At 39.7% G+C, this 20,247-nt stretch overlaps 2 protein-coding genes and 1 long non-coding RNA gene across 7 annotated transcripts; all 3 read right to left on the bottom strand.

Moving 5' to 3' along the window:
- Positions 1-282: 282 nt before the first annotated feature.
- On the bottom strand, positions 283-5,303 carry LOC116251636 (autophagy-related protein 101). Of its 4 annotated transcripts, XR_004171721.2 has the most exons (9): positions 5,160-5,302; positions 4,960-5,009; positions 3,899-3,935; positions 3,568-3,653; positions 2,592-2,687; positions 2,191-2,353; positions 1,943-2,102; positions 741-951; positions 283-642 (listed from the first exon to the last, which is right to left on the bottom strand). XR_004171721.2 is itself a non-coding variant. In XM_031626015.2 (8 exons), the coding sequence occupies exons 2-8, from the start codon at positions 4,990-4,992 to the stop codon at positions 876-878; spliced, it is 567 nt and encodes a 188-aa protein (XP_031481875.1). In that variant the 5' UTR covers positions 4,993-5,009; positions 5,160-5,303; the 3' UTR covers positions 701-875. The 4 variants fall into 4 exon arrangements, 3 of the variants coding, with proteins under 3 accessions (XP_031481875.1, XP_031481872.1, XP_031481873.1); XM_031626015.2 differs by lacking the exon at positions 283-642 and having other exon boundaries at positions 701-951; positions 2,027-2,102; positions 5,160-5,303; XM_031626012.2 differs by lacking the exon at positions 283-642 and having other exon boundaries at positions 701-951.
- Positions 5,304-7,529: 2,226 nt separating this feature from the next.
- LOC116250680 (jasmonate-induced oxygenase 2-like) lies at positions 7,530-17,189 on the bottom strand. 2 transcript variants are annotated; one of them, XM_031622659.2, is made up of 4 exons: positions 13,574-17,157; positions 8,785-9,038; positions 8,129-8,456; positions 7,530-8,057 (listed from the first exon to the last, which is right to left on the bottom strand). In XM_031622659.2, the coding sequence occupies exons 1-4, from the start codon at positions 13,787-13,789 to the stop codon at positions 7,800-7,802; spliced, it is 1,056 nt and encodes a 351-aa protein (XP_031478519.2). In that variant the 5' UTR covers positions 13,790-17,157; the 3' UTR covers positions 7,530-7,799. The 2 variants fall into 2 exon arrangements, with proteins under 2 accessions (XP_031478519.2, XP_031480357.1); XM_031624497.2 differs by lacking the exons at positions 7,530-8,057; positions 8,129-8,456; positions 8,785-9,038 and adding exons at positions 12,097-12,562; positions 12,668-12,992 and having other exon boundaries at positions 13,320-17,189.
- A 1,300-nt stretch (positions 17,190-18,489) lies between these two features.
- Positions 18,490-19,826, bottom strand: LOC126409905 (uncharacterized). Its single transcript, XR_007572813.1, has 2 exons — positions 19,651-19,826; positions 18,490-18,928 (listed from the first exon to the last, which is right to left on the bottom strand). It is a non-coding gene; the product is annotated as an uncharacterized LOC126409905 (long non-coding RNA).
- Positions 19,827-20,247: the final 421 nt, after the last annotated feature.

Raw genomic sequence — 20,247 nt, 5'->3', positions numbered from 1 at the left:
TTGTATTATTAGTCGAAAAGTAAATCGCGAAGACAAGCTGCCAATATAAAACCTAAATTATCCTCTCCTTCTCATAGACATAATGATTTTGGCATTTTTTGCTTCGTCGGCGTAGTATTTTGCAAAGTCATCAGCACTGACCAATTCAAATTCGGACGAAAACCAAGATTCGAAAAAGAAAAAAAGTGGGGGAAAACGGCAAACGGATCTTTGGAGGCATCTGTGGGTCCACATACACATGAAAACAAACATTAAAGACATCAGTTCTTCGATAATGCGTGGCAGAAAATAACAAAAATATATAGTTTCCGAACAATAAAAAAATCAATAATGGTTCCCCAGGAACCGTTTCGCCTTTTCCACGATCTCTTTGCTTGCGTTAAAGCAAATTCAAATTTTAAAATTCCGGCGGCTCGTTATGCCTACTGCAAAACCGCACAGGGTACTCCCAACCAGCAGACAAGGAAGTTCAGCAACGCTATTAAGCTATTTAAGTATACAGTCGAAGGAACGCAGCGGGGCAGAACCGGTGTTTACGGCTCATAACCAAGTTGTAGAGACTCACAAAGCATCAGTGTGCGGATGGCCCTTCAACCTCAGTGGAGGCGGTGACACACATTTCCCTGTGCTCCTCTAGCAAGTCTGTAGAAACACACGCAGAGAGAGAGAGAGAGAGATGAACAAAGTCTCAAAAGGCATGTAAGAAAACACAATATATTCATTGAGTTAGCTGAATATACAATCATGTACAAGGGAACTTGAACCCAGAAGAAAATGTGCAAGTTTGGCGCTTTCTGGAATCCATTAGGTTCTACCCATCAGGAGTCCTGGACTTTCGAAAGCAACCAGAAGCTTCAAGTTTCTAGCATAAACAATCAGCTGAGCATGGTCGGGTGTCCCGTCTGAAGCATCCTCTTGATCATATCCATGCCAAACGAAGAGTCAGAAGCACTGATTATAAGGAAGACCAAGTGTCAGGATGCCCTCAAAAGCAAGCAAAAGGTTTTCACTTTTCACAGCATAAGAACAGACTTCAGGCTAGAATTCAGACACACACACACACAGAGAGAGAGAGAGAGAGAGGCTCATCCATTACATAACTGGACAGTTAGACACACGGAATCAGAGTTGGGCACATGTTTTATTAGGACAGCAAAATTTGTTTACACTGACCATCTGGAGCGATGTCTTATCGAACTAATAACTCATGAAATCGAAAACGTGAAAATATGAGATAATTTCAGGAAAAAAAAACAAAGAAAATAAAAAAGAGTCATAGAACAGTAAAACACGATAAAGAGAACCTGATGCATTAGAGTACAGACAAGTCTGCTCCAATCGTAACTAGATACACAAGCAAAATTATTTCTATGTTTATCGAGGAAGCAGGAAGAAAGGTGACTACTTGTGAGTTGTGAGGTGTAAACAGGAGGAAAGGCAAGTACTAGCGAGGTATAAACAGGAGGAAATGTAACTACTTGTGATTAAGACATGGCTGCTGAGCGCAAACTCACAAGTGTAAACCACAAAAGCGACCCTATAAAATTTGCCGGTCTCTAGAGTACCAACAGTCTTGCTTCGATCATGTGTGACCAGACAAGCAAGCAGAATCACTTTTATACATTTTTGAAGAAACAGGAAAAAAGAATAAACTAATGAGGTACCCAAGCATAGTTGCCATGTGCAAACAAAGCGGCATCAGTCACAATTTTGCTGAAAGTCGAGACAAAAGATAGATATAGCAATCATTCAGAAGGTAATAACTTTAAGGAATGAAATGGTTTAAAAATTAAAAGTCTAAAAATAGTTGAAACACCACGAGTGCAGACCTACCATGCAAATGGAGTTGCAACCATCACTATTAATAGACATAATCAGAGAAACATATTTGTCATACAAGGACCAGTTCACAAATATGCGAAACTTACAATCACGCAATTACCTTGGGAATGTAATTTCATAAGGAAATGAGACCCCCTCCAAACTGGGAACAGAAGGAATGTGATCTTTCTTTTCATCTACAAACCTTACAATTTGAAAAAGTACTTCACGAAGGGTAGTTTCTAAGGAAGCACGACGTGCAGTCCGTTCTTCAGCAACCTCTGTTGTCAAACAATGAATAATCAGTTCACTGAAGAACCATCCTTCGTTCTTTCGAAGCAAAAGGCATAGATAAGAGCCAGCACAGACCCAGTGAGTCTTTACGAGCTTTGGCATGGTGAGATTTTCCAGCATGTGATTTTGATGGCACTACATTCATATAAATATACCAATGCTCCCAGTACGAGCGCTCAATTTTATTACTAAACCATGTTGCTTGTTTGTTTTTAATCTCGAAGAAGGATAAACATATCTGCATCATTCAAGACAAGCTCATCAGAAAGGTCACCTACATATAAATTGTCAAGCACGATGAAGTCCAACAGCAATAAAACCAAAAGAATGGATATCACTGTCAATGTTACAAATAGAAAATGGCAAACAGCAAAAACATAGTTGTCCAACAGAACAGCACAACAAAAAGGAAAACCTCAAGAAACCAAAGAACTAATGAAAGAGAAGGTGCACCATAAAAATGCAACAAAACTGACCTGACTTTTTTTGTTTGGATGCTTCTCCACCCAGGCAATGAACTGATCAATTTTTTCCTCTATCTTTTTCTCCAGCTCAGCATCCCCACATTGTACCTTGACCAAACAAAATTTCCAATAGAATCACTGGAGTGTGCAGCAATACAAGCTACATGGCATCATGATGATCCATAACAAACCATATCAACACAAGATTTAAATTGCACAGATGCCTTAGAAAACTCATGGATAGGAAAACAGCTTTGGAAAATAGTTAAGTGCTCGTTTTCCCAAAAATCAAAAGTTACAGACAAGTTGAGACAGCTTTATAGTTTCATAATTATACCAAATGCTCCCATCAAATAAAGAAGATGGAATTACATCCAAGGTATACAAAATATGCTGGAACATAACTCTACAATCCATTCATATTAAAGATGCATACAGAAATAGGATTCATCAGCATATGAAAATAAAACTAGAAAACAAAATATTTGAGAATCAGCAATGAGTTTTGCTAATCAAGTATGCCTTTTCACATGAGAACATGACATAATTGTAAAAACTATCATAGTGATAATTTTGAAGAATATACACACACTTACTGGTTAGAGGATTTTTGTCCTTGGGAATGATTTTCATGGAGTACTGGATGAATTGTCAAAACCCAGAAATGTTCCAAAACTATATGCTCGTCAATTCAAATGCACTTTAATAGTCTATGCAAGCTCCTACACTTTCTCCAGCTCTATTACACAAATAAAATAAATGGTAAAAGGACACAGATTGTTTCTAAATCATGGTATGTTAATGTGAGCTACATGTCTAATAGATCAAAACCAACACAAAGAAAACTAAATTGCACTATATCTTTCCTCTTGCATATCATACAAGATCATACAAGAAGTTTTAATCACATAAAGGTTCCAATATTTGGGTGCAAACAATCATGTTGAAAGGCTAACGTCAGAGGCAGAAAAGGGCCACATTAACTTACATAAGTAATATCAAAGAGTTCAGAATCAACATCTTTTGGCCGAACAAGCCCTAGGGCTCGATGAAACACAATTGTGTGAAGTATACCTGTAACCACAAAACAAAAAAAAAAACTCACTTTCAGAACATGTGTGTTCCCATGACATGGTTTCTGTTGGAAAACTAAAATTTCAAAAGTCATAAGAACAGAAAATATTGTGTTAATCTTCATCAAGCTCTTAATCTCATACTAAAACTGCTCTGAGATAAGTTGATCGTGAAGCTAATTGTTGTTTTATAAATCCTAAAAGAAAACAGAGTATGCACGCCTGTGAAACATAGATAGTGCTTACATCTTAAAACTTCTGGGATCTCAATGGCCTCCACCTCCTAAAAGCACAAAACACCGGCCAAAAGGTAATTCAACATATATAAAAAATATGAACTATTTCTATAATCTATATGACGAGACAAAAGATGAATAAAAAATTGAGGAAGGTTAGAAACCCATCATGTGTTATGCTCTGTAAGAGCCCATAAGCCATCAAGGAACTTACTTGGCTTTTCCATCATAAGAGACAAAGGATAAACAGATGTTCATTCTTAAAGACCTTAATCTCCTTGACTGACTCTTCTTCTTGAACCTTTTTGTTTCATTCTTTATGTTTAGCACAACGGTTACATTCACAAAATCATCACAACATTTTCATTCTACACACGCTTCAGTTTCAACTTCAGGACATCTAATGAACAAGAGGGGGAAGCCAGTTAAAAATCCATCGCTGCTATTATTTTAAGATTATAAGCATCTCCTAACAGAGCTCAAAAGTCCAAGATAAGACAGTGCAATTAGAAATTCAATTCCCACATTTTTTCGACTAGGTTGACATTAACAACGGTAAGTGTAACAACCATGCACTTACTAATACGCGTACGGCACATTGAAAAGTTCAACAAGAAATATGACATCCAGATTCCGTATGCATGTAAGAATCACTAAAATGAAAGCTAGTCCTTCGATATGTAAGTTTCGCTTGCATCAAGGGCATCTGTATAACTGTATTCCACAAAAAGAAGACGAGAATCCTTAGCTGACACAAATTCCCACTTCGCATACTGTGGAACATTGATTCCGGATTCGCATATATTTACAACAAAAAATTCTCAACTACTTTCTGATTGTAGGAATTAAACACGGTATATCTTGCAGTTTAGGGATAACTACGTTCTCTAGTGTTCTTCATGAAACCCTAACCATCGGCTCCCCAGTGACGAAGTTGACGATTTGGGTTCAAGTTTCAAATTGGACAACCAAGAATAACTGGCGAACAGAATCGCCAACACATGCACAAGCTTAAACGACAAATCCCCAAGAAGAATCAAAGGGGAAAAATGATTTTCGATGGGCACGTACCAGTTCTTTAAGATGGCAAACTTCACAGTTCATGATTCTCCCCCTCCTGTCTACATCAGAAAAGAGAAAGAATCCAAACAAGTATGAGAAAGACGATTCAACTGGGAGAAATCTTCTGCGAGCATGGCGCGAATTTAAACAGCCGGTGGATATACAAAGCGAGAAAAAGTAGTTGCAGCAAAAAGTTTCACAAAATTTACCCAGGAAATAGCAAGTAATTGAGAAGATATTCCCGACAAAAACAAGCGCGATACCAAGGAAGAGCAGAGGGAGAAGAGAGAGGTAATTTGTCAGTTCTTATCGATTGAGAGAAAAGGCCGTTACCCGCCAAGGCTCCGAAGGCTTTATCTATCTCCGCAGTGTCTCGTGGAAAATTTTTTATTTCCGTCCATGCTTTCTTCTTAATTAAAAAAGTCACCACGCTTTTGTAATTGTTTCAATAAACAAACACATTTTCACGTAGCTGTATTCCAAAGTTCTATATCGTACATATTGAAATATAAATATAATGCGCACAAACACATAAGTTTATATGTTTATATATGCGATATTTCTTTTGTTCGCTCAACTATTTTCACTTTTTTAGCTGACACTTTTTTGTTTCTCAAGTTAACAGAATGCTTTTATTTTACAAATATTCAGTCCATAATTCAGGCGTTTAATTTTGAATTTATCTGGCTTGTCGGCAATGAAGAAGTCGATCGGCTTGGATATTATATAATCTAATATGGATTTGAAAAGGAATCGAAATCCGGCTGGATGGCCAATTCAAGCATCGTGTTTTGGTTATGGATCTTAACATTACAACGAATTTTTGTCCCCGGATGCAGCAACGTACCAAATGTTGTGTAATTGTCGTCGGATCCCATTCTTGTACGTGAGCTTACTGGACGGAATACCTCCACTTTGTTGATAGTGTTGGAAATGGATACGATCTGGTTTTGATATTTTTGGATGAGCCTGATCTCAATTTCAGCATGCATAGCTATCATGTGTCCTCTTTGTTGGGCTTGGAAGATGTTTTTGGTTCGATCTTCATAGGTTTGATCGGCACCAAGTAAAACCAAATGACGATGCATTGATCCGTACACACTATAATCAATCTGCCTTAACATGATCCAGATTATCTTTACTACTTTACCTTATAAGGATCCAAATCTAGAATGACATTTTAAATTCAGATCAATTGTCTGGCTATCCAATGTATTCACATCCCCACCTGGGTCTGAAAATTAAATCAAGCATATCATGGCTTGAATTAGGCAAGTTTGCATCAGCAGGCTGATGAGCTATATATTGAGCGAGCTTCGTTGGTCTAATGAGTCGAAATCTTTTGCTGACTTCAGTCAGCTTGTAAACCAAATGAGCTACACACACAAAGTTACTGGACGACAAATGGTGTTGAATGGTTAAAAATTAAAAAATCTAATACTAAAAAGCAGACGACAAATGGTGTTGAATGGTTAAAAATTAAAGAATCTATTACTAAAAAGCAGTCGGTCTAGGAACATCAGAATTTGTAGTGCAACAATGATTCATGATACTTTTGGCAGCAGTTTGTGAAAGTTTAATTTTTAACTATCCGGCAACTACTAACATCAGCCAGCATATGAGAGTGTGTAAGATAAAAAAAAGTTGAAAAAACCAGTCCTAAAATAAATTTAAATATTTGATTTCTTAGCATTATTGCTTTTGGCATAGTGGGTCTGCTAATTGGATTACATGAAGGCAATTAAAAGTAGGGGTGGGCGACCGGCCCGGTAAAACCCGGTTCGGGTCGGTCCGTCAAGCCTGAAGCCTGTGTTCGAACCGTTCAAAGAAAAATAGTTTTAAAATTATAAAATATTTTTAAAAATATAAAACATATTTTTAATAATAAAATACACATTATTAAATTTTTAAAATAATAAAAAAATATTTTTTATTATTGCCGGATCAGGCCCGAGCACGAGCCCGGTTTTCTTGGCTCAAACCGCATACCCGGTCTGCGGCCCAAGCCTAATTAAAAGCCAAAGTAGTCTTTGAAAGTGAGGGTAGGGTAGAGTTAATAACTTTTCATAGAATTATAGTTTCAAAATTTTAACATGAATGAAAATATAAATTTTTAAAAAGTTTATATAGAATAATTGAAATCTTTTAAAATTTACATGTAAATTTTAATATTTCTTTTTTTGAGAGGAAGCCAAGGCCCCTCTGGCTCCATCCTAAGTGATAAATGAGGGTATTAACCACGAAGTTTTAAGCGGCCGGCAAACAACAAAATCTATTGCACCTGGGTGTGGTTTGGCTTCTTAATATTTACAAGTAGAAAATAAGAAAAGCATTGCCCATGAACTTGAGTGGAATAATGCAAAGTAACCCATAGGCCAAATTATTTACGATACGAACTCAAGACCCTACAAACAAACAGATACCTTTCTAAGCTTACGTCGAGCTTAAGCATGAATTATTAAATCAATTGAACAGTTCACGAGAAAAGCATAAAACGAACTATTTTCCTTACTTTAAACACCTCAAACTGATCTGAATAACGAACATGAATGGAGATGACTTCATGTATTTAAAAGATATAGGCACATGAAAAACATGCTTTATTTACTAACTTAAACCATACAAAAACATCAACCAAGTGTAATATTCAAAACATAAGATATTATAATGAAGAAACAAGATTCCACAAATGATCCAAAAAAGCAAGGGAAAAAGTCCAGGAGACCTTCAATATTAGGAGCAGATCTTAGCTATATTTTTTCACAGACTAACGCAACTTATTCAGGTCAAACTGGTATGGTCCAAGTTGTTCTACCACTCCACAAATCCATCACACAACAGTATGTTCTTTAACCTAGCTTAAAGTGATATACTTGAATGTTTTCAACATCCAATTTCTTGAAATCGCTCAGCTTCCTGGTCTTGAAAAACTTGCCCCAGTTGTACTCTTTGTATTTAGGAGGGTTCTGCTTATTCACCATCTCCTCCAATGGCTTCACTGTCACATAGTGGGCAGGGTTGAAAAAGAAAGGGATAGAAAACCTCTCCCTCTCTGAGTTCACCACGACCCTGTGCTCCACGCTCTCATATTTGTCATTGCTCCACACCTGAGAAAAGCAACACATGAATCTAAAGTGGTTTGATGCATCAGGAGGTTAAGAACTGCGTTTTCTGTTACCTGAACTATATCCCCAACATTAATGATGTAAGAATCCGGCACAGGCTTCACACCGACCCACTCCCCATCTGTCTTTCTTTTAACTTGGAGACCCCCAACATCGTCTTGAGCTAGGATGGTAAGGGCGCCGGAGTCCTTGTGGCGGCCGACGCCGAGAGCATGGTCGGGAGTTGGGCAGGGAGGATAGTGATTGAATCGGATGAAAGAGGTCTGTTCTTGGAAGTAGCTGTTTAAGCGGGTTGCAGGTAAGCCCAAGCTCAGCGACATTAACTCCAGAAGCTTGAATGCCAACTTTTCCATTTCTTGGCCATACTCCTCGCAGGCTTCCCTGGTTGTGGGGAGGAAAGGGAAAAGGATTAAAGGCAAAATATGGTTTTAGCAGATAATACATCACCTCGCTACTCAAGATGGGTGAGAGTTCTGCTGCTTAAATTAGAACCAGTGACGGCTTGTGCAATAGGAAAACGAAAATGTCAAGCTAACAACGAGTGAATAGAATTGCGGTGAGGATTTGGCACATCTAGTTGCATGTGGGGAGAGAAAACAAAACAAACCAAAATCAACCTTTTTGACCAGAGGATTTCAAATTATTGCCAGTTTTCATTCCTTTGTTTTCTCTTGCTGCAGGCTGAGTACTGTGATCAAAATTGCCTCACCTGAATCCAGGTGGCTGTCGGGGCCATTGGCTGCTGAGGGACTGCAAGCCATGGTCGCCGTCGAGGTGGGAGGAAGGGAGGAGGGTGGGTTCGCGGACGACGAAGTCGAACACCTCCTTCCAATCCCTGACGTTCTTGGTGTGCTCGGCCTCGTAGTAGCCCAGCGGGTTCGCCTCGTCCCTTCGCACCAGCTGCTTCTCCTCGGGCGGGAGCCGGAAGAACCCTGCGGAGGCGGCCTCTGCCTTCTGCCGGACCTCCAAGGGGACGCCGTGGTTGAGCACCTGGAAGAATCCCCACTCCTCGCAGGCCCTGCCCACCCTCTCCACCAACGAGTCGTGGAAGGGGTGATGGGGGGAGAGGTCTATGACGGGGATGTCATCGGCCGACTGCTGCACGCCGTTGGCCCGCCGGATCGGCCTGTGCTCTTCCCCCTGCAAGAATGCAGAGTCCAACTCCAGTCCCTCACCCATCTCTCTCTCTCTCTCTCTCTCTCTCTCTCTCTCTCTCTCTCTCTCTGGGCGTACGATCGGACAAAAATTTGGCAAGTTTGCCCGATGTCTGTAGTAAACAGAAATCTAAACATGAGAGCATTTACCTGCCCGCATCTCGCCCACACATCACGGCCCACGGATAAACATCTGTGATTTTCAATAAAAATTATGACTCATTTTTTCGTTGCTGTTTCTACTTGGCTCGCATTACTAGCTAACAAAGTTTACTGAAGTTTCACAATTTGCATTTATAGTTGAAGGCAGCCGCCATTGAATATGTGCAACCATTTTCATCAAGGATGTTCAAGGAAATAAATTTTTTTCTTTAATTACAGACGTACGTCACAATTATCAATATGTTAATAACAGTATCCCATATTTTAGTTTGACAATAATTTGCAAGAGGCATTATTGTCCATCAAGATATAACCACATTTAACAAGTTCGTAGGCAAAAAACCATTCTCTTAGTCCCCATGTGGAAAGAGCAACCAAAGAAAAGAACCATTTTATCTTGAGATCTTACTCATTTACCTCCCCAACAAAGACATCAATGTCACTATCATGTTTTAAAATACTAACATCTGCTTTACCTTTCATTTCTTCCTTTTGGATTGGAAATTTCATGCTCCTTCTTATGACAATAATTGCAAAACAATTTTTACCTATTTATTTGGATTTGAATTTGACTCTTTCCTCTTTTGCATATCATTCTTTTGTTCTTTGGATCTTTGTTATCATTAATAGTCAATTCCTCATCAATCATTTCTTTGCTCATAAGCATTATTTTGGCTTTTTATTAGTATAATGCTAGGTAGTATATGTGTATGAAAAATGATTAACAAAAATTGAATACGGTTTATCTGGCATGTCGGCAACGAAGAAAGTCGATCGTCTTGGATAATATATCTAATATGGATCTGAAAAGGAATCGAGATCCGGCTGCATGGGCAATTCAAGCATCGTGTTTTGGATATGGACCTTAAGATTACAACGAATTTTCGTCTTCGGATGCAGCAACGTACCAAATGTTGTGTAATCGTCATCGGATACCATTCTTGTATGTGAGCTTCCTGGACGGAATATCTCCACTTTGTTGATAGTGTTGGAAATCGACCGGATCTGGTTTTGATATTTTTGGTTGAGCCCGATATCAATTTTCCGCATGCATAGCTATCATGTGTCCTCTTTGTTGGGATTGGAAGATGTATTTGGCTCGATCTTCAAAGGTTTGATAGGCACCAAATAAAATCAAATGTTGATGCATTGATCCGGACACACTATAATCAATCTGCCTTAACAAGATCGAGATTATCTTTACATTTTTCTGACACCCAAAAAATTTAGTCCGGTATTGAAAATTGTGAGGGATTTTTAAAGACTTATAAAGGGGGTTATTAAATAAATGGTTGTTCTGGTTCTTAGTTTTTTTGGGGTTCAAATTGAAATGCTAGGGAGTAGGTTGAGATCCGCCAAACCAAAAACCCGAGCCCATAAGTGGGTCAGATTGTAACAACTTTACCTTATAAGGATTCAAATCTAGAATGACATTTTAAATTCAGATCAATTATCTTACTATCCAATGTATTCATATCCCCACCTAGGTCTGAAAATTAAATGAAGCATGTCATGCTTGAAGTAGGCGAGTTTGCATGAGTAGGCTGATGAGCTATATATTGAGCTAGCTTGGTTGGTCTAATCAGTCAAAATCTTTTGCTGACTTCAGTCACCTTGTTAACCAAATGAGCTATACACACACACACAAAGTTACTTGACGACTAATGGTGTTGAATGGTTAAAATTAAAAATCTATTACTAGAAAGCAGCCGGTCTAGGAACATCTGAATTTGTAGTGCAACAATGATTCATGATACTTTTGGCAACAGTCTATGGTATTTTTAGTGACATAAATTTTAATTTTTAACTATCCGGCAACTATAGACATCAACCAGCATATGAGAATGTGTAAGATAAAAAAAAGTTGAAAAAACCAGTCCTAAAATGAAATTTAAATATTCGATTCCTTAGCATTATTGCTTTTATTGTATACCAGACAAAATTTACTTTTTCAAATTTCAAGTCAAATTTTATTTGTTTACAAACTTGCCCCAAGGGGCGTGGCGTAGTGGGTCTGCTAATTGGAATACAGCCCATGGCAATTAAAATCCAATGTAGTATGGTCCTTGAGAGTGAGGGTAGGGGTAGAGTCAATATTTTTTCATGAAATAACTTGAATTATAGTTTCAAAATTTTAACAAGAATTAAAATATAATTTTTCAAAAAGTTTATATAGATTAAATTAAATGAAATCTTTTAAAATTAACATGTAAATTTTATTTTTATTTTTTATTTTTTGAGAGGAAGCCAAGGCCCCTCTGGCTCCACTCTAAGTGATAAAGTGAGGGCACTAACCTCGGAGTTTAAAGCCGCCGGGCAAACAGCAAAATCTATTGCACATGGGTGCGGTTTGTCTTCTTCGATTTACAATTTACATGTAGAAAATAAGAAAAGCGTTGCCCATGAACTTGAGCGGAATAATGCAAAGTAACCCATAGGCCAAATTATTTACGATACGAACTCAAGACCCTACAAACAAACAGATACCTTTCTAAGCTTACGTCGAGCTTAAGCATGAATTATTAAATCAATTGAACAGTTCACGAGCAAAGCATAAAACGAACTATTTTCCTTACTTTAAACACCTCAAACTGATCTGAATAACGAACATGAATGGAGATGACTTCATGTATTTAAAAGATATAGGCACATGAAAAACATGCTTTATTTACTAACTTAAACCATACAAAAACATCAACCAAGTGTAATATTCAAAATATAAGATATTATCATGAAGAAACAAGTTTCCACAAATGATCCAAAAAATGAAGGGAAAAAGTCCACGAGACCTTCAATATTAGGAGCAGATCTTAGCTATATTATTTCACAGATTAACGCAACTTATTCAGATCAAACTAGTATGGTTCAAGCTGTCCTATCACTCCATAAATCCATCACACAACAGTATGTTCTTTAACCTAGCTTAAAGTGATATACTTGGATGTTTTCAACATCCAATTTCTTGAAATTGCTCAGCAGCCTGGTCTTGAAAAACTTGCCCCAGTTGTACTCCTTGTATTTAGGAGGGTTCTGCTGATTCACCATCTCCTCCAATGGCTTCACTATCACATAGTGGGCAGGGTGGAAAAAGAAAGGGATAGAAAACCTCTCCCTCTCTGAGTTCACCACGACCCTGTGCTCCACGCTCTCATATTTGTCATTGCTCCACACCTGAGAAAAGCAACACATGATACATAGCTCGGATGAATCATTATAACTCTATTAATCTAAAGTGGTTTGATGCACCAGGAGGTTAAGAACTGCGTTTTCTGTTACCTGAACTATATCCCCAACATTAATGATATAAGAATCCGGCACAGGCTTCACACCGACCCACTCCCCATCTGTCTTTCTTTTAACTTGGAGACCCCCAACATCGTCTTGAGCTAGGATGGTAAGGGCGCCGGAGTCCTTGTGGCGGCCGACGCCGAGAGCAAGGTCGGGAGTTGGGCAGGGAGGGTGATTGAATCGGATGAAAGAGGTCTGTTCTTGGAAGTAGCTGTTTAAGCGGGTTGCAGGTAAGCCCAAACTCAGCGACATTAACTCCAGAAGCTTGAATGCCAACTTTTCCATTTCTTGGCCATACTCCTCGCAGGCTTCCCTGGTTGTGGGGAGCAAAGGGAAAAGGATTAAAGGCAAAATTTGGTTTTAGCAGAAAATATATCACCTCGCTACTTAAGAGTGGTTAGAGTTCTGCTGCTTAAATTAGAACCGGTGATGGCTTGTGCAATAGGAAAACGAAAATGTCAAGCTAACAACGAGTGAATAGAATTGCGGTGAGGATTTGGCCCATCTAGTTGCATGTGGGGAAAGAAAACAAAACAAACCAAAATAAACCTTTTTGATCAGAGGATTTCAAATTATTGCCAGTTTCATTCCTTCGTTTTCTCTTGCTGCAGTCTGAGTACTGTGATCAAAATTGCCTCACCTGAACCCAGGTGGCTGTCGGGGCCATTGGGTGCTGAGGGACTGCAAGCCATGGTCGCTGTCGAGGTGGGAGGAAGGGAGGAGGGCGGGTTCGCGGACGACGAAGTCGAACACCTCCTTCCAATCCCTGACGTTCTTGGTGTGCTCGGCCTCGTAGTAGCCCAGCGGGTTCGCTTCGTCCCTTCGCACCAGCTGCTTCTCCTCGGGCGGGAGCCGGAAGAACCCTGCGGAGGAGGCCTCTGCCTTCTGCCGGACCTCCAGGGGGACGCCGTGGTTGACGACCTGGAAGAATCCCCACTCCTCGCAGGCCCTGCCCACCCTCTCCACCAACGAGTCGTGGAAAGGGTGATGGGGGGAGAGGTCTATGACGGGGATGTCATCGGCCGCCTGGTGCACGCCGTTCGCCCGCCGGTTCGGCCTGTGCTCTTCCCCCTGCAAGAATGCAGAGTCCAACTCCAGTTCCACACCCATCTCTCTCTCTCTCTCTCTCTCTCTCTGTGTGTGTGCGTGGGCATACGGTTGGACAAAGTTTGGCAAGTCTGTCCGAGGTCCGTCGCAAACAGAGATCTAAACATGAGAGCATTATTACCTGCTCGCATCTCGCCCACACGCCACGGATAAACATATGTGGTTTTCAATAAAAATTATAACGTTCGTTTTTTTCGTTGCTGTTTCCACTTGGCTAGCATTACTAGCTAACATGACTAATATAAAATATAACTGAAGAAGACAAATTTTTTCGTCCAAAATTTACTGAAGTTTCACAATTTGCATTTATAGTTGAAGGCAGCCTCCACTGGTTCAAAGGATATTGTTTTGAACACGTGCCCCGGTTTTACTTTTACCTTACTGGCTGTGTCTGGGGCAAAGGTATTCAAGAACATTGTTGCAGACCGGATCCACACTGCAACTTCAGAACTCAATCTGAAATGCAAATCTGAAATGCAAAGATGGACGCAAAGATGGACGCAAATCCGGTAACTATTAAATAGCCAACAAAGTAGATATGTTAAATTCAATAAAACAAAGAGAGAGGGAGCCGATAAAATGAAAATATATAGCAAAATTTGAGGACAAAAAGTTCCTTAACTACATAAGCAAACCGTAGAAACGAAATATAATAAGAGAATATACAAGTTAATATCACAATAAAACGTAATAAGAGAGGTGGAGAGAGTGGACAAACGGAATAGCAGAGTCACCCAGCAGTAGACGAAGGACGGTGCCGTAGCCGAATAACAAAGTGAACATCTCCCTGCACAAGGAGTGCCACAGACTCCGACGATGAGAATGTGTCTCTCAATACCCTGTTGCTGCGCTCTTCTCAAATGCGCCATCAAGAAGAAATGAGCCACAACTTCCAAACACGACCCCAGGTAAAAGACAGGTGAGAAGAAGGACAAAAGAGAAAAAAAAGGCGAATGGATGGTGGGTTTGAGAGGTTGTTAACGAAGGAAGACCATGCAGAGGTAAGAACACTATAGAAGAAAGGACAAGAAGTAAAGAGGTGAACCCGAGACTCAACCGCGGCGAGATAGAGAGAGAGAGAAATAATAAGAACAAGAAGACCATTATATCTACAAAAGCGACAAAAGACTTTCTAATGTTGAAAATGGTAAATGACCAACTCCAGAAAGCCGCTCTATCTACAAATTCGATGGATAACAACACATTTACTAGATAAATGGTTTTGATCATAGTCATTTTGGGTGAAAATCAGGTTAACAATTCACTGCTAGAAAAAAGAGGTTTGAAGCCCTTCCCCCAAAATTTTTTTTACCTCTAGACTCTTTGGTTCTATCAATATTAACAATGATAGTAATTCACCCACCATACCCAAGATACACAAATAACGCTTACAAGGATCGAATTAGGATCTCAATCACAGCCATTTGATCAAATTATTAAACGAGTAAAAGTAACAAAAACCTGAATAAACCATAGGCTTCGACCACTCTACAACAGTTGTGGCTCCTGATTTATTCTTGTAATTCTTGCATAAGGAAATTAATTCATCAGAGTTGAGTAGGCACTGCATGCAGCTGGTGCGATCTACACCTTTATACTTCTCGCCTGCTTAAGAGGAGGTCGTGGGTGATGGAACCTTGTTTCCGTTGGTCTAATTAATCTTCGGGTGTTTTTACCTGATATAACGCTTCCACGCAATCCCTAGGCAGGGCTAGATCTGATCCTCTGGATGCAGAGAAGAGATCTTCATATGAATAGCTGAAAACACGAAAAAGGCTGCCTATGGACTCATCTTTGTCAGTAAGTCAAGGATGAGGGACAACAGGGAGTTTGGACATGGGATAACAGCTTCAACGCTGCTGAAAAAATGTGGTCAATACATTGGCTTGTCTAGAAAATTGGTGGTCCACCATTAAAATCTATCTTGTGCACTCCTACACTTCGTGGCCTGGCAGAATTTTCGGCAACAGAGAAGAAGAAAGGCGAGGCAGTAATATCAGTTCATACATTACTTGAACAGAAGCGAAACAGTCACTGTTGTGAAGAGCTTCTTTGCATCATCTGAGTTAAGCTGAGCCACTGAGGGAGCCAACCACGCCGACTCCGGCTCTCCCGAAGTTCGGCCAACTTGTTCATCGACTCCGATTTCTCCGCCAAGACCCCACTATCTTCTTTAGCAATACCACTCTCTGTTTTACGCATATCGTCCGCTCAGAACCCTGAAAGAATTCGTTGCAGGGAAGCCGCTTCGAGCTCTGGAAGAACGGAATGATCGAGGCCGAATTCAACCCCGACGATACCCCCGAACACGCCCATCCCAGCCGATCCCGAGCAAGAAGCCCCGGAGATCTTCATGGCGGAGGCCAACCCAGCCAAAACAGGAGCTCTACATTTCTCTGGGAGAAGATTTTCCAGCGAGGGACCCGTAACTCCGATGCGCCTTTACTCGGTAGGTACTATCAGCGGTGGAATAATTGATCGGCAACTGATCGAGATCGGCACTATGTTTATAGAGTGGAAAACTCGCAACCAGCAGCAGTCCTGGAAAAGCCTACAGTTGCCGCACCTGATTCCAATTGCAAGCGATTGTGCGATGTAGCCCGGATAAACAGCCGTGATCCTGATCGCCATCTCGGGAATTCTAGGGTCTGCCGGAACAAGTGATGCAACGGCGATTCCAAGAATGGAGGAGAGGCAGAGAAGGTGGAGTTCTGGACGCCGTCGACGGAAACCCCGGAGGCGGCGGCAGGGGATTGGAGAACAACCGACGGATTACGGTGAAGTTCTTCGGGAGGGGAAAAGTTGGGAAATTTCCGGCAGCGGCACGGCAGAAGATGCGGCCAGGTGGAGAGGGCGAGAAAAACATTTTTCAGCCAAACAAACTGGAAGGATGAGTTTTTCATGGTCAAAGGCAAAGTTTTATTTGGATAAATTTGTAGGGAAATGAACAATTTTTTAAAAATTAAAAATTTGGTCTGTCGATGTTCTTTGCCAGTGGAAAGACCTTCAGATCTAGCCTTCACGATGAAAAATTTTGATTTGAGATCCATTTTATGGACGTTTACAATCCTGAAGATAAAGTTTTATGCAGCTAACTGACCTCCGAAAAGATTTTCAATGGATCAACAGGGCTATAAACTTGGCAACTTTAGACATAGAAAGAAAGCAGATTCTTCATGATGGTCCGTCTTCATGGTTATCATGCTGCAGGACCTCATACTAGAAACCATGCTCATAAGGTTTGGCTCTGTGTCGGACGCTGCATGCTATGAGATAGAAGCGTTCATCATGCCAGCATTGGAGAGGAGGACAAATGCATTACCAAGATCTCCAACAGTGGAGGAATTATCTGCCCAGCATTGTATGCACGATCTGAGGAGCAGACCACATGGCTACGGTGTCAAAACCCACCGAACTCAGCACACACCTGACAGATATTGCGTGGTTTGCAGTTCAGCAAGACTTTCTGCGGTAGCAAGGTATCACTCAAGAGTGAACTTTTCATGCTAGTGCAGAGTCAGATTTCCACGTGGCGCCATTCAATAGTGAACTATTCATAGTAGTGCGGTTAGGAAACAAGCTTCATGTACTTGGCATCAGCGAATGCTACAGAGTTGAAGCATTTTTCTGTTCAAATATGTTAATATCATGTTGAAGCGAAACATGTTCAAAGTATTTTTAACAGGAGGAGGAAACACACAGGTTTTGCAGAAGAGCCATTTACCTTTTCATGAAATTCCAATAAAGACCTTTTCTCCAATATTTTTCTGTACTAACTATAGTCACAACAAATTTTCTCGCATTTTAAACGGTAAACGTAACGTTTTTTGCAGTATAATACACCAAGGTTAAATACGGTAAATTTTAAAAAATAAAAAGGACTAAAAATTAAAAAAATGAAATTAAGAGAAACTAATAACACAAACATAATGTGCAACAAATAAAAATTAAAAATGAAAACAAGCAGTTTGACATTAAAAAACATGAAGAAAAGGAAAAAAAGGAAAAACATGTCCTTTTCGCCTTTTTGTTTTTGGTGTTTTTTTTCCAAAAAGGTGTTTTTTTCTTAGTTTCAAACAGCTGACTTGTTTATCATGTTTTATGCACTTTTTTCGAAAAACTTATTCGTTTTTTGGTGACTATGATACTAACATTTATGTCTTTAAAATCAGATGTCTATTTCGATTTTTCAGATTTATCTGACTGACAAGCAATTTGCTATATCCATCCTTCATTTATTGTGATTGGCAAAAGTGCAGAAGTTTAGATCCTGGTAACTCGTTGAGACAATTGTGACTTTCCTCTTTATTTCCTTATCCAGTATTCATTGTCAAACAGTTCTCTCCATTTCCTTATCCAGTATTCATTATCAAACAGTCAAGTTCACATTTTCTAATGTTTCTCATTGTTTCACATTTAATAAGAGTGATAGAAACTAAAGACAAAGTTGTTAGTAATTGTAATGTCTGTTTTTCTTCTAGCAAGCACTTCGTGACATGCACTTTTACTAAAAACTGATCTTTTTGTTACAAAACATGGTTGGCGGTGACAGCCGTGTACTTAGCAGTCACTAGAAAGTAGAAACATACTTATACACCAATGAATTAACCCAACTTTTTTTTCATCTAGAACCTCAGGCATTTTACGAAATATAAATTATTGATAAGAAATCCACCTGTGATGCAATTTTAGACAACGGCCAATAAACGGTAACCACAATGCCTCTAATTTAAAGCTATCTGTCGAAGTAATCACAATAAGTTGACAAAAAATAATACGGAGAGATCCTCCCGCTTCACACTTCCCTAACTCTCATCACCTATGCTGATAGAAAATATTCATTTGTCCTCGTCTGCTCCACACATTGATTCTGGTTCCCTTTCCGTTTACTGGTAACTATGCCTTAAATATCTTTTCATACACAAATTTAACAAACAGATATCCATTGGTTTTTTAATAACTCGTTTTTATTTTTGTGGCATATCTACAAGTTACCTTCAGAAATTGAAATTTATTTGCCCCAACCACAGAAAACTTCACATGCACAAGGGTGGGAAATTTCACCTAAAGACCACCTTCATCATCCCAAAAATTATTTTAAGAGCACCCCCAGCAGACGCCTATTCACCGGTGACCTGTTTCCTGGCAACGAAACAACAACTTAAACTTCAAAGTCATGGTGGGCAGTAATTCAGAAAAAGACAAAGAAAGAACGGGGGGAATAATTGAGATAGCGGATCCAAAGGTTAAATGAAAATGAAAGGTAATTAATTACTAAATTTCTGTGGAATTTTGAGAAGGAAGATATGTTTATTTAAACATAAAACGATCTAATTATGAAATTTTTGGTCCTTTGAAGTAACATTCTTGAAATGGTTTGCCGGCAGGTACACGCTCATTGATCAACAACATCGGCCAAGAGTCCAATTTCCCTGCAGCCTTTGCATATTCTTCACACATTTCTGATAGTAAAAAACAAAAACTATTGCAGCGTATGCTCCAAGTAAAAGCCATCCTTAAATGTGAGAGCTGACCGACGCACCAACTACCTCAGTCAACAGAATTCAGCCATTGGTTCTTCACAAAAATCTAGACCAGCATCTCTTCACTAGATTCTGCAGTATAATCGTTTGGGCTCATCAGAACAAAGTCAAATACCTTCTTTCCCAATCTCAGATGTACTTTGTGCACTCAGTCAAAATTCTGTCGAGCAATATCGGGTAATATATACTCCTACTAACTTTTCGCTTCTCTGATGTTGGGTGGCCAAAAAACCTATGGTACTACATCATCCACTATGAAGCTAGAAAGGTGGACCATAATTGATAACCAGAAATAAAACCCCATTTGCAACTGTTTCTTACCTGACTAAACTGCCGGAATCAAAGGAACTTGCAGTCATATCAATGCAGTCTGACAATCCAGCGAAGGGCACTTAAAGGGACACCAGAAGCAGGGAGGGAGGATCGTGATCCAGGGACAGTCTTCTTGGGGCTGGAAAAATGCTGGCTTCACGTTCCAACGCATAACCCACAGAACACCTAAGAAGCAAACATGGAGAAAAATAAATATAGACTTTTAAAAATGAAGCAGCAGCATCTGGTTTTTCAATGAATCTGACAATCATCAACTTTCACATTCTGAGATAGTGCCCAGATCACATGACAGGAAAAATCACATAGCCACACAGGTTATTCCCAAACCAAATCAGTCACACTGCTTACAACACTGATTTGATTACTAGAAATTACGTACACAAACATGGTTGTGAGAAAACTGCCTGGAAAAAGAGTTGCCACAACTCTGTTAACTGCAAATTAATTGCTGCTTTTCTTAAAGACTTCCACTTGTGCTCTTTATAATCCCCCAATATTTTTGCAGTTCACACACACACACACAGAGAACTTTTGCCTTTCCAAGCAAGCTAATACTTGAGCCTAACCCCATAAAAGCCTAGCTCA

Source organism: Nymphaea colorata, chromosome 3, assembly GCF_008831285.2.
Source record: "Nymphaea colorata isolate Beijing-Zhang1983 chromosome 3, ASM883128v2, whole genome shotgun sequence".
NCBI classification, from domain to species: Eukaryota; Viridiplantae; Streptophyta; class Magnoliopsida; order Nymphaeales; family Nymphaeaceae; genus Nymphaea; species Nymphaea colorata.
This window is presented reverse-complemented; position numbering and strand designations above follow the sequence as displayed.